A 13,566-nucleotide genomic window follows, 5' to 3' on the forward strand; every position below is an offset into this window, starting at 1 on the left:
GATCCCAGGGTCCTGGGATCAAGTCCCACATCGGTCCTCGATCCCAGGGTCCTGGGATCAAGTCCCACATCGGTCCTCCTGCTCAGCGGGGAGCCTGCTTCTCCCTCTGCCTGCCGCTCCCCCTGCTTGTGCTTTCTCTCTCTCTGACAAATAAATAAAATCTTAAAAAAAAAGGTATCATTTATAATGTGAATTACCAAAGCAGTATAGTTTCTAAGTGTTTTTTAAAAACTGTGTTATTGGGCACCTGGGTGGCTCAGTTGGTTAAGCAACTGCCTTCATGTCATGATCCTGGCTCAGGTCATGATCCTGGAGTCCCGGGATTGAGTCCCACATTGGGCTCCCTGCTCAGCAGGGAGTCTGCTTCTCCCTCTGACCCTCTTCCCTCTTGTGCTCTCTACCTCTCATTCTCTCCCTCTCAAATAAATAAAATGTTTAAAAAAAACTGTATTATTTATGTCAAAACATGTTTTCAGTCATTCATTCATTCAAAATAATGAAACCTCTGAATGCTCCCACACATCCCCCTTTCCCTCCTCCACAGGCTGTTCTCTTCTTATTCAACTCATTTTCAGGCCCATCTTCAGCTATTCTAGAACCTAAAGCGTTGTTTGATGTCACCTAGAGGCTTTGTGAAGAAAGCATGTACTAAAAGTTCATTCGCTAGTCAACGATATCAGTAACCTGACAGTGAGAAAGGGATGAAAAGGAAACTGTTTCAAGTGGGAAAATCAGAGATGGGTCATGACTGGGGGCAGGGGGAAGGGAAGAGAAGCTATGAAGATCAAAACCCATGATCAGAACTCATGATGAAGAATTTCCAAATACTGGGCTTATTTATTTTGCTATTTCTATGGGTATTCTATTTGACTGTTGACAATCACTGGTAGTTTTTACTGTTGATATTTAATGTTTCCAAGATTTCCAATGCCTTTAACAAAATATCACACTGAACCTCATCAAAAATCTTTTGCTGATCTACCATCAAATAATATCTAGCTGAAGAGCCCACAAACTTTTTCTATAAATGGCCAGATAGTAGATATTTCAGACTTTAAGGTCTCTAACTACTCAACTTAGTAGGTGGAGGACAAAAGCAGCCAGATCATATATAAACAAATGGGTGTGGCTGTGTTCTAATAAAACTATTTACAAACACAAGTCACAGGTCAGATTTAGTCCTTGGGAAACAGGTTGTTGACTCCTGATCTAGACCAGTATCTAGATATCAATCTCTCAATATCATACTAGTATTTTCTATTTGATTCTCTCTCCCAATATAGGTTTGAGTTTTATTTCTGGACAAAAAAATGTCTGGGACAACAAATACTGGTAACTCCTGAGAAATTATTTTGAAACAATGTTAAAATACTAATAACACATACTATCATCAAGTCAATCTTTCTTCTCAGTCACCAACGCACTTCCTATATGCCCCACTACATAAAGCTTTTAATTGAAATGTTTTGGACAACTGGTAGATTTGACTGTCTAAAAGGTTGGAAAAAAAAAAAAGAGCCTAATTTAACATTTATTATCCTTTTAAAAATGTATTATTCTTAAAAAAAAAATACTGTGGGACTTCTCTACTTAAAAACCTTCTTTAGCTCCTCACTCTAAAGGTTTAGAATACCATACAGGTCATTCTTAAGTTGGCCCCAATCTACCACTCAAATTTTATTTCCTACTACTTTTTGTTCACTCCCTCACTATAAGAATAAAAACACAGGGGGCGCCTGGGTGGCTTAGATGGTTAAACATCTGCCTTCGGCTTAGGTCATGATCCCAGGGTCCTGGGATCAAGCCCCGCATGGGGCTCCTGGCTCAGCAGGGAGCCTGCTTCTCCCTCTCCCTCTGCCTCTCCCCCTGCTCATGCTCTCTCTCTCTCTATCTCTGTGTCTCAAATGAATAAATTAAAAGAAAATAAAAATTAAAAAAAATAAAAACATGACACATAATACTATATAAAAACTTGTAGGAGATAAACACCAAATTCAGGGCAGTGGTTACTTCTGGAAAGGGGAAGGGATACTAGGTTAGGGACCCCTGGGATTTCAACTACATCTGAGATGATTTTTTTTAAAAACAATGATAATGATAATTAAAAAAATACTAAATAAAGATATGAAGCAAATATGATAAAATGTTAATATTTGACAAAGGTATGTGGTAGGTAATAAGGCGTGCTTTTTCTGTCATTCACTACACTTTTCTACTTAAAACAGGGATTGATAAAATAAACTCTGTGGGCCAAATGTGGCCCACTACCTGTTTTTTAAGGCTGGGGCTAAGAATAGTTTTACATTTTTTCTTTTTTTAAGATTTTATTTATTTATTTGAAAGAGAGAGAGAGAGAACACAAGCAGGGGGAAGAGCAGAGGGAAAGGGAGAAGCAGGCTCCCCACTGTGGAGGGAGCCTGATGTGGGGCTCGATCCCAGGACCCTGGGATCATGACCAGAGCCGAAGGCAGACACTTAACTAACTGAGCCACCCAGGCGCCCCTGGTTTTACATTATTAAAGCGTTGTTAAAAAAAAAAAATACAAAGAAGACTATGTGACAGAGAACTTGTGACCTTGCAAAGCCTTAGATATTTATATCTGGCCCTTTATAGAAAACATCTGCCAATTCCTGATTTAAAAAATTTCATAAGAAGCAAAGAAAGATTAAAAAAAAAAGAATAAGCAGGAAGGCAACTGAGTCAAGAAAAATGGTTTTATTTTCTTGCATTAAGTATCTTCAGGAATTAAACATTTTATATTACCTTTCTCTCTCTTTTTTTTTAAAGATTTTGTTTATTTGAGAGAGAGAGAGAATGAGAGATAGAGAGCACGAGAGGGGGCAGGGTCAGAGGGAGAAGAAGACTCCCTGCTGAGCAGGGAGCCTGATGCGGGACTCGATCCCGGGACTCCAGGATCATGACCTGAGCTGAAGGCAGTTGCTTAACCAACTGAGCCACCCAGGCGCCCATTATCTTTCTCTTTAAATTAGCTTTTCACAATTATTTTTTCAACTTTATTTTAATTTTATTTATTCATGAAAGACAGAGAGAGAGAGAGAGAGAGAGAGAGAGAGAAACAGGCTCCCAAGGAGCAGGGAGCCTGACGCGGGACTCGATCCCAGGACCCCGGGACCATGACCTGAGCCGAAGGCAGACGCCTAACCATCTGAGCCACTCAGGCGCCCCCATTTTTTCAACTTTTATCAAGAAGAAATCTCATCAAATTTTATTCTTCTCTGGGGCGCTGGGTAAAAAAATTTTTTAAATTTTATTCTATTTAAAAAATTTTATTCTAGGGGCGCCTGGGTGGCTCAGTCGTTAAGCATCTGCCTTCGGCTCAGGTCATGATCTCAGGGTCCTGGGATCGAGCCCTGCATTGGGCTCCCTGCTTCGCAGGAAGCCTGCTTCTCCCTCTCCCACTCCTCTGCTTGTGTTTCCTCTCTCACTGCGCTCTCCCTGGTCAAATAAATAAATAATATCTTTAAAAAAAATAAAAAAATTTTATTCTATTCTATTCTATGATAAGGGGACTTATTTAAAAGAGTGATGGGAGAGTCTTCTTTTAAATTTTGTGTTTAAATTCGATTTAGTCGGGGCACCTGGGTGGCTCAGTCGGTTAAGCTCCTGTCTTTGGCTCAGGTCATGATCCTGGGGTCCTGGGATCGAGCCCCGCATTGGGCTCCCTGCTCAGCGGGGAGCCTGCTTCTCCTTCCCCTCCCCGCTCATGCTCTCTCTCCCTATCTCTGTTGCTATCTCTCTCAAATAAATAAAAAAAAAATTATTAAAAAAATAAATTCAATTTAGTTAACATATACTGTATTATTAGTTTCAGGAGAATTTAATGGTTCATCAGTTGCATATAACACCCAGTGCTCATTACATCAAGTGCTCTCCTTAATGCCCTTCATCCAGTTACCCTATCCTCCACCTACCTCCCCTCCAGCAACCCTCAGTTTGTTTCCTAGAGTTAAGAGTCTTTTATGGCTTGCCTCCCTCTCTGTTTTCATCTTATTTTATTTTTTCTTCCCTTCCCCTATGTTCATCTGTTTTGTTTCTTAAATTGCACATGAGTGATATCATACGGTATTTGTCTTTCTCTGACTTATTTTGCTTAGCATAATTCCCTTCAGTTCCATCCACGTCATTGCAAACGGCAAGATTTCATTCTTTTTGATGGCTGAATAGAACTCCATTACATATATATACCACTTCTTCTTTATCCATTCATCTGTCAATGGACATCTGGGCTCTTTCCATATTTCGGCTATTGTGGACATTGCTGCTATAAACATTAGGGTGCATGTGCCCTTTTGAATCACTTTTTTTGTATCCTTTGGATAAATACTTGGTAGTGCAATTGCTGGGTAGTTCTGTTTTTAACTTTTTGAGGAATCTCCATACTGTTTTCCAGAGTGGCTGCATCAGTTTGCATTCCCACCAACAGTGTAAGAGGGTTCCCCTCTCTATGGGCGAGTCTTTTAATACAATTTTGATCTCAGTCCATACTTGTCAAAAAATTGGAAAGCAATAGAGCCCAGTGTGGGATTTTTAGTTGGGCGTACTTAGATTGGGAAGGTTAGAGGGGGGACATGCTCACGAGCTGTCAGCCAGGGACATAGGAGAGATGCTACATAGGATTTACTCTTGGCCTCAGGCTCACATTTTCTACTTTCTGCAGCTCATTTCCTTTAGAAGAATTTTTCTCCCCTTTTTTCAGAGAAAATAATGGGGGAGGAGGGTTAAATAAAATTCCCAAAACACTATATTACACTAAGTTTCTGCTTATAATGGTTGTTAGATGTTGGAATAGGTCAGCAGAAAAGGTGAACATTTTTTTTTTTAAGATTTTATTTATTTTTTTGTCAGAGAGAGAGAGCACAAGCAGGGGGAGCGGCAGGCAGAGCAGGTAGAGGGAGAAGCAGGCTCTCCGCCAAGCAAGGAGCCCGATGTGGGACTCGATCCCAGACCCTGAGATCATGACCTGAGCTGAAGGCAGACGCTTAACCGACTGAGCCACCCAGGCGTCCCTGAACATTTTTTTTTTTTTAATGAGCAGACAGGTTATTGAGGGGAAAATAGTGAGACAATACACCTAAATGTCTTAGGTGTATTGTCTTAGTTCACAAGAACAGTTAGTTCTTATGTTATTACATTTTGAGATTGCTGTATTGTATTTTCTTTATAAAATATTAAGCACATCAATATTGCCTGTGTATGTGAAAGCATTTTTTTTTCTTTTTGTAACTAATTTCCAGTTTCTTGCCCCCAGTATTGACCAAATTAACTAAAGTTATTACCAACTGTGAATCAATGAATGAGGAGACTCACAGAAATGCTCAGTGAATGTTTGAGAATATTTAGACCCAAATCATCATTTTGTAACCTTAAGTATGTATAGTTTTAAACTTAAATACTTGTCACTGGTAATTAAAAATGTGCACAGCACAGCCACAAGATAAATACAATGTAAAAATTATTCATCTGATCACAATATACCTTAAATGAAAATATTAATGAGTATGTTAATATTAACACTAACTTACTCTTTAACTTGCCCACATATATGCCATCTTAATATCTAATTTTTAAAAATTGACTATATTAAAGATATACAAAAAGGCATAAAAATAATATGAAAAATACTTATGATCCACCACCAGATTATGAAATTACGAATTACTAACACTGCTGAGGTCCCCTGTACATCCTTCCTCAGTTCCACCTCTCTTCTTTCCCTGGGGATTAATCATTGTTCTGGACATTATATTTGGTGTATCCATGTATTTCTTCATACTTTTTGCACAATGTACATATCTCTAAATAATTCATATTATTTTACAACTTGTTTTGTTAATTGGCTTTATGTATGAATTCATACGTGTTGACATATATGGTACATCATTCATGTGGTAGAGACAGTGCTCACCAAGTATATTCTATGTGCTTCCCTATGTTTCCTAGCTTTGGGGCTGGAATCACTGGACCGTGAGTGCAAAGGAAGTGTGTCACAGGTGGGAATAAGGCAGTGAAAAGCAACATCTCTTACTTTCCCTTCCTTGGTGAATTCATAAACCATATTCCAGATGGAGCAATGGGGCAGTTGTAGGAACACGGAGCACCTATCACCCTGAGCCCCTGAGTGAGGTGGAGCAGAGCCTATCGCCAACCCATGTTAGAGATATAAAATGAACAAGAAATAACTATTGTGCTAAGACATACACACAAGTGGGAAGATAACTGCCTTTCTGGGATTATTAAGGCAAAACTATCAGTAGCAAGGTAGAGTCAAAGCCTTTTGAAAATACTACTATCCTCTGACCCTAGATTGGTATTTATTCCCACTTGCATGAAGAAGCATATCGCATACACTAGTCTTTACCTTCTTTGAAGACCCTATTGCGCTAAAAATACTTTCATAGAAGGGCCTACACGTTCATGAACTGCTTCCGGTATGTTAGTTTGGTTTCCCCAACTAGATTTTAAGGTCTTTAAGAAATCACGTCCTCTCTTTTTTTTGTACCCCACACTGCACCTTATAGTTTACACATGCATGTATTAATGCCTGGTCTACTGATTGACTGGGGAGGATGAGGCTAATATTAAATGCTTAATTGTGTGAGGAACCTTGCTTTTATTTCACATAAGTTATCTTGATCCTTATTATTTCCATTATATAGGTGAGGATATTAAGGCTAAGTAACTTTCCTCTAGTCACAGAACTAGGAAGAAGATAAAACATGTGAGGAGGGCAGTTGAAACCAGTCTGCCTGACTCTAGAGCCCTTGCTTTTGTTTTTTTTCACTGAACTGAGTGAAAAAAAAGTCTAAGGCAGGAACTTTAGTGGAACATAAAATGACCAACAGAAATAGTTTTTCTTTATAAGTTTTGCACACATTAAAACATTTCTTTGGATACTTCTTAGGACTCAAGATTGCTGGGTCTTACCTTGATCACCTCTGGAGTCTGTTGAATCAAAACCACTGAAGTAGTATCTTTGGCTTTATCACCAATAGGACTTCTGCAGACTGATAAATTGGCTTGGGAGGAAGTTGTCAAGGTTTCTTGTAGAATCTGCATCATTTCCTTTTCTTGTGATAGGCTCCCTCTGCCTGATTTGCATTCAACTAGTTCTTGAGCAAAGTCTTCAATGCTTTCTAGAATTCGCAGTAAGAGGACTCTATCCTCTTCCTCTATTTTGTGTCCATTGGTTTCAATAATCCTTGTTAGACAAGAAGGGGAGACTTTTTCGGTGGGTGAAGAGACTTTAGATTTAGGCTCAAGATCTATAGGAAGCTGAGCAGTCAACGGACTATGACTATTTACAGAGTTAGAGCTTTTACCTTTGGCAAGTGGCTCCCTTAGAGAGGTCTCCATTTTCTGTGAAAATGATTCCAAATCCATTAACAATTTATCTATCTCTTCCTGACTGTTAGAATTCATAAAATCTCTGTGGTCTCCCTCTTCAACTTTAGGAACTTTTGATTTAAGATCTTCCTCAGGTAGGTTAACAATTGGTTTCTCAAATATCTTACCACTTCCATTTTGTACTGAGGCAGGACATTTTTTAAGAGGAGTACCACAGTCTAAAAATTCTGCTCTATCTTCATTTACCTTTAACAACTTCTGACTGGGTCCATTCTCTGTCATTTGTCCTTTATCTAATGCTTTCTTTCCATCTGACTCTTCTTCAATATACAGGGTTTCCATTAGGTCACCAGAAGAAACATTTTCTAAAGAGTTCATGGTTAATGACTGTGATTGAAGCCGGGCATCTTTTAGAGTTCTGGGATCATTTATCTCAGGGTTATATAAGGGATTTGTAGAGTTGTTTGGAATGGATTTTACTGGGTCTGTTTTCTTAGAACTGTGTTTGTCATCTTGCAGTGCTATAGTTTGAAACTGTCCAGAGTCAGGGGCTGAGAGCTGGACAACATCTTCATATTTAGGGGGCTGTTCAGTGCCAAATACTGGGGAAAAGGGAGTCAGTTGTAAACTGGGCATATTACTGACCAGTTCTGTTAAATCTATAGCCTCATTATTCCCAGGCTGCATGAATTCAAATGGTAGCTTTTTCAGATAGGATGCTAACCTGGTCATTACAGTCACATAGACAGCATCAGAGCTAGAAATTGCATCGTTGCCATTTCCTTCATTGATGCTACTCCCTGACTTTTTCTTTATGCATTGTTTTATGATATCTGTACATTTTTTCAAATCCTCAGAGCATTTCAGCAAGATGTCCAAGCACATTTTTATGTCTGTTCCAGAAGAAAAATTATCTATTTTATGTTTTTCCAAAATCTGAGTAACCAGGTCTTCTTCAGAGAAGTTGTGAAGAAGCACTGAAGTTAGGTTTGTATCAAGCGAGTTTCTATGGGACAAAGATTTTTCCTCAACTGAGGCACTCCGGAGTAAACCAAAGGATGGGGAGCTCCCATCATTGTTATAATGGCCACAGAGCAAGTCAAAATCGACTGACCTCCTATTAAATGAGTCAGACTTAACTTTTCTTCCCTTTTTGTAGGCTGCATGGTTAGAGTTTTTGAGCTTTTCAAAGGAAAATTCTTTTATTTTCCCGCTGGCAAAACTGATTGCTTCTCCTGCAATGTCCTTTAAATTACAGGTGTTCTGAAAGGTAGACCCTTTCTTAACCCTGGGTATGCCTGTTAGGGCCTGCTGGTGATAGTCACCCTCAGCTGAGGAAAACCCATTTTCATGGGGTAGAAACATAGAGTCCAGATCCGCATCTTTGAACTGAGACACAGGGATGTGCAAGAGGTCTGCACAAACACTATGATGTACCACAATGCAGTCAACTCCATGTGTAAAGGTGTGGCAGGTTCCAGTGCAATAATGTATAGCTTGCTCAAAACGCCGGTCTATCACCACACTGCTGTAGTGGTTCACAGTACTGACCACAAGTCTGTAAGTTGCTGCCATAATATCAAATCCACTCAGTGATGTGAATTGGAATTTTCTAGAACTTATTTCAAGTAAATTCTACTAACTTACACTCTGCTGAAAATATACTTGATGACAAAGTTCAGTGGTTTCTTGCAAATATAATGACCTTTCCCACAAAGAAAAACCATTTAAATTTGAGGTTTGGTAACTGTCAGGATACAGTAGCTATTGCACATGTGTGCTTGTATTAGAAAGTCTAATAATTTAATAATCGCGCTCTTTAGTTTTATTTAGTAATATCATGATACTGTAGGATTTTTATAATATAAAATCCTCTTTTAGTTCTTCAGCAGTTCTTTGATGCAGAAATTTATTGTCATTAATTTACTGTCACAAATCTCAGTTGGCAGTATAGAAGTACTGTGATAACTGAGTCCTCCAAAGAATTAAATGATCCATTTTTTTGTGAATGAGAAACCTGTAATGAAAAAAGAAAACAATTTTAAAAATGATTTCTTAATCCTGAGAGAACCTTTTATTTCTTTTTTTGCATCCCATATGTAGTTAGTCACCAAGCCTTATTCTTTGCCACATTACTGCTTATCTTTGATTTATGTCTTTGTATCATCACACCCTACACTTCTTACTACCTGGAGTATTATTACCTTAACTTTGCCTTGTTACAACTGCCTCCCAGTTGGTATTTCTTACTCTACCCTCCTTGTTACCTTACATGACACCAACAAGCTTAGATTCAGAGATTTTTTTTTAAGCCCTCACAGTTCAAGAATTCACAGTGCTGATCTCCATCAGACACCATGCATCCTACCTCCTTTGACTTATTTTCAAGACTTTCAACTTCTGTTCCCATCCATCTACAACCTTATTTTGTGCTACTACCCTGCACCAAACTTTTGCTTCCATCAACTTAATCTTCTCAAAAGTTTGCCAACATATAGCGCTTGTTCTTGATTCTACAATTTCCTCTATACTTGGAAATTATTATCCCATCATCTTCTCTTTTCTTACTAAGAGAAATGACTGTCATTACTGCTCTTGATCCTATTCTCTCAGATACTACCACATGCAGAGCTCTCTCGTTACCAAGTGGATAGAATTTAATCATCCTCTTACTTAAAAAAAAAAAAGGCTTAAAACCATGCTGTAGTTGCTTTCTAAAAAGGTTCAATCTACTCACTCAAGAAATATTGAGTGCCTACTATGTGCCAGGCACTTGTTAAGTGCTAAGGATACAGCAGTGAATAAAATAAAGTCTCTGTTCTTATTGAGCTGATAATCTAGTTGGATAAAGGAAAACAACATGCATGTAAACATATAACTTAGATGGTGACATGTGCTATGGAGAAAAATCAAGCAGGGCAGGGGTTCAGAAAGAATGAGAGGGACTGTGTTATAAAGGGAGGTCGGGGGGGCGTCTGGGTGGCTCAGGTCATGATCCCAGGCTCCTGGGATCAAGCCCCGCATTGGGCTCCTTGCTCTGCAGGAAGCCTGCTTTTCCCTCTCCCACTCCCCCTGCTTGTGTTCCTTCTCTCACTGTGTCTCTGTCAAATAAATAAAACCTTAAAAAAAAGGGGGGGAGGTCAGGGAAGATCTCCCTGACATTCGAACACAGACCTGAAAGAATAAAGGGAACAGGCTGAGGAGGTATTTTGGGCTAAATCATCTCAGGCACAATAGCCATAGGTGCAAAGGCCCTGAGGTGGGATGTACTATAAGAAAGACAAGGAGGCTAAAGTGACTGGGACAGAGAAAGCAAGTGGGGCAGTGTGGGAGGTGAGGTCAGAAAGGAAAGGTGGGAGTTTAAATCATGCAGGATCTGTAGATTTACGATGAATTTGGCTTTATCCTGAGTGAGCTGGGAAATAACTGAGGGCAACCGAGCAGAGGAATGACATGATCAGACTTATATTTTAAACTGGTAATTCCGGCTGCTGTGTTCAGAAGAGACTGTGAAGGATCAAGATAAAAAGCAGAGAGGCAAATTACGGGCTACTGCAATAAATCGGGCAAGAAGGCTTGGGGGCTCGGACCAGGATAGTAATAATGGAGAAGTTTAGATACTGTATATATGTCAAAGGTAGAGCCAGTAGGATTTGCTGAACGATAGGTGTGCAATACTACTAAATCAAGAATGATGCAGCAATCAGTTCGTGGGGAACCAGCGTAGGCCTCAGGCAATCTGAACAGGATAACATGGATAGCAGACCAAATCATACAACTTACATCAACAATATGAATGACAAAATTAAAAAAGAAGAGTTGAAGAGATCCCTGTATGACCTGTTTTCTCAGTTTGGCCACGTTGTAGATCTGTAGTTTTAAAGACCATGAAGATGAGGGGGCAAGCCTTTGTTATTTTTAAGGAAGCGGGCTCATCCACAAATGCCTTGAGACAGTTACAAGGATTTCCATTTTATGGTAAACCAATGTGAATCCAGTATGCAAAAACAGATTCTGATATAATATCTAAAATGTGTGGCACTTTTGCTGACAAAGAAAAGAAGGAAAAGAAAAAAGTGAAAACTGTGGAACAGACTGTAACCACTGCAAACAAAAAGCCTGGTCAGGGAACACCAAATGCAGCAAATACCCAAGGAAATTCAACACCAAATCCTCAGGTCCCTGATTACCCTCCAAACTATATTTTATTCCTCAATAATTTACCAGAAGAGACTAATGAGATAATGTTATCCATGCTGTTTAAATCAGTTTCTTGGCTTCAAGGAAGTATGTTTGGTACCTGGGAGTCATGAGATTGCTTTTGTTGAATTTGAAAATGACGGACAGGCTGGAGCTGCCAGGGATGCTTTACAGGGATTTAAAATCACACCATCCCATGCCATGAAGATCACCTATGCCAAGAAATAACATATGGGATAGTTGTCTTTAAAGGACTTGGTGTTACTTATAGTGTTTGTTTTGATAACATTTGGTCAAGCCATTTTTTAATAGTTGGGATGAAGGGTAGTGAAAGTGAAATTTTTGTGAATGATTTTAAAAAATACCTAGTCTTTCTTTAGCCTTAGTGAACTATGAAATATGAAGGCCTCAATTTTGTATAATAAACTTTTATTTTTATTCTTTAAAAAAAAAGGATGATGCAGTAAAGCAATGAAAGGAAGGAGATTATGACTGAAAAGGAGAGCATCAGTTTCACTACACCATTGATAGCAATGGCATTTTAACAATAAAAATCTTTACCCCCCTTAATGAGAAACAGAACTTTATTGTTTTCACTTTTATTTCTTCAAGGCTAGAAAACTGTTTTTTTTTTTTTTTCTTATTTGTTATATTTCTTTTCTGGTACATTGTCTCTTCATATCCTTTGCTCACTTAGGTATTAGAGACTTAATGACTACATACACAATTAATTCATGAAGAACCCTTTCTTTTGTTGAATTCTTATGCTAGAGTACATTTCCTGGCCTTCTGGATCCAATGATTACTCTGTTTTTATGCCAGTCCTACCCTATTGTAATTACTGTTGTCTTATTAAGTTTTACTATCTGGTTTTCCTTCCCTTATCCCTAATTATGATTTTTTTTTTTTTACACTCCAAATGTTCTTTGATGGTCTTCCAGATGACTTTTTGAATAGTCAAGTTTTAAGAAAAATGCTATTGGAATTTGATTCCAATTGCAATAAACTTATGAATTACTTTGAAAAAACACTGGTATCATTTTAATATCAGATTTTTCTACCCAGGAAGATATAAATCTTAATTCTCTCTTATTTCTCTCTTTGTGGTTTTCCTCAGTGGGTCACCCCCCCATTCTTCTTGTCCTTCATTGTCTTAAATTTGTTGCTATATGAATGGATCTGGAGTTACTGTGTCATTCTCCACTTCCTCACCTTCAAATCTCAGATGGTGGCTTATATAAAACTCTAAAACCTAGATCTCATGAAGGATGAAGATGAAGCAGAAAGAAGTTTTACACTAAAGGAAGTGCCCAGTAAATCTTAACTTAAAATGCAAAGAAGCCAAAGAGGAACTAGGTGTTATGGGACAAAATCCTAGAACATGGCAATAGAAGGAATTACCTTTCCAAAAGGTGCGCAAAAGACAGGGAAGAAATAGCACCAAACATGAAAAACTATATACCTTTTCAGAAATCCAAGATTTTGAAAGAACTTTTCAGTAAGGATAAAAGGAAAGAAAAATAAAGGATATTACTAAGAAAGTATATCAGGATAACTATGTGAGAGATACTAGGACTATATCCTAATACCGTTGATAATATAGGAGATAAAACTGGTGCAGAGGCAAAATACATGAGTGTTAGAAAATTTAAATATCCAGACACCTATGAAAACATGTGATAAATTCCTAAATTAACATAAAGACTATTTTATTTCTCTGAAATTTGAGAAATTAAAGAAGTATTTCTCTAAGCTTGGATATAACCAAAACAGGCAGTTTATAAGGTAACATGACAGAAAATACAAGTATTAGTGTGATATTAGAATTTGAAATAGTCAAGGAAGAGAGAACACTGGCCAAAGACAGACATGTGCTTTTAGACCACAGCTGCCCTATAAAACATGCTGTGTTGATGGAAATATTCTCTATCTGTTCTGATATGATTGCCATTAGCCACATGAGGCTATTGAGCCCTTTAAATTTGGCTAGTGTAATTGAA

General features: G+C 38.3%; 1 protein-coding gene and 1 pseudogene across 9 annotated transcripts in view; one reads left to right on the forward strand and one right to left on the reverse strand.

The window, feature by feature from the left end:
- The window catches only part of PPP2R3A (protein phosphatase 2 regulatory subunit B''alpha), a 214,616-nt gene that overhangs the window by 159,620 nt on the left and 41,430 nt on the right, over window positions 1-13,566 (reverse strand). For all 9 annotated transcript variants that reach the window (XM_073899719.1, XM_073899723.1, XM_073899703.1 and 6 more), the window contains one exon: window positions 6,947-9,383. In XM_073899719.1, the coding sequence (XP_073755820.1) occupies window positions 6,947-8,941 (1,995 nt within the window). In that variant the 5' untranslated portion in view covers window positions 8,942-9,383. The remainder of the gene's footprint in view (window positions 1-6,946; window positions 9,384-13,566) is intronic.
- Window positions 11,120-11,794, forward strand: LOC112831576 (U2 small nuclear ribonucleoprotein B'' pseudogene; annotated as a pseudogene).

This window comes from Callorhinus ursinus, unplaced genomic scaffold (genome assembly GCF_003265705.2).
Source record: "Callorhinus ursinus isolate GAN/ISIS: 27379988/994484 unplaced genomic scaffold, GSC_fseal_2.0 scaffold1, whole genome shotgun sequence".
Taxonomy (NCBI): domain Eukaryota; kingdom Metazoa; phylum Chordata; class Mammalia; order Carnivora; family Otariidae; genus Callorhinus; species Callorhinus ursinus.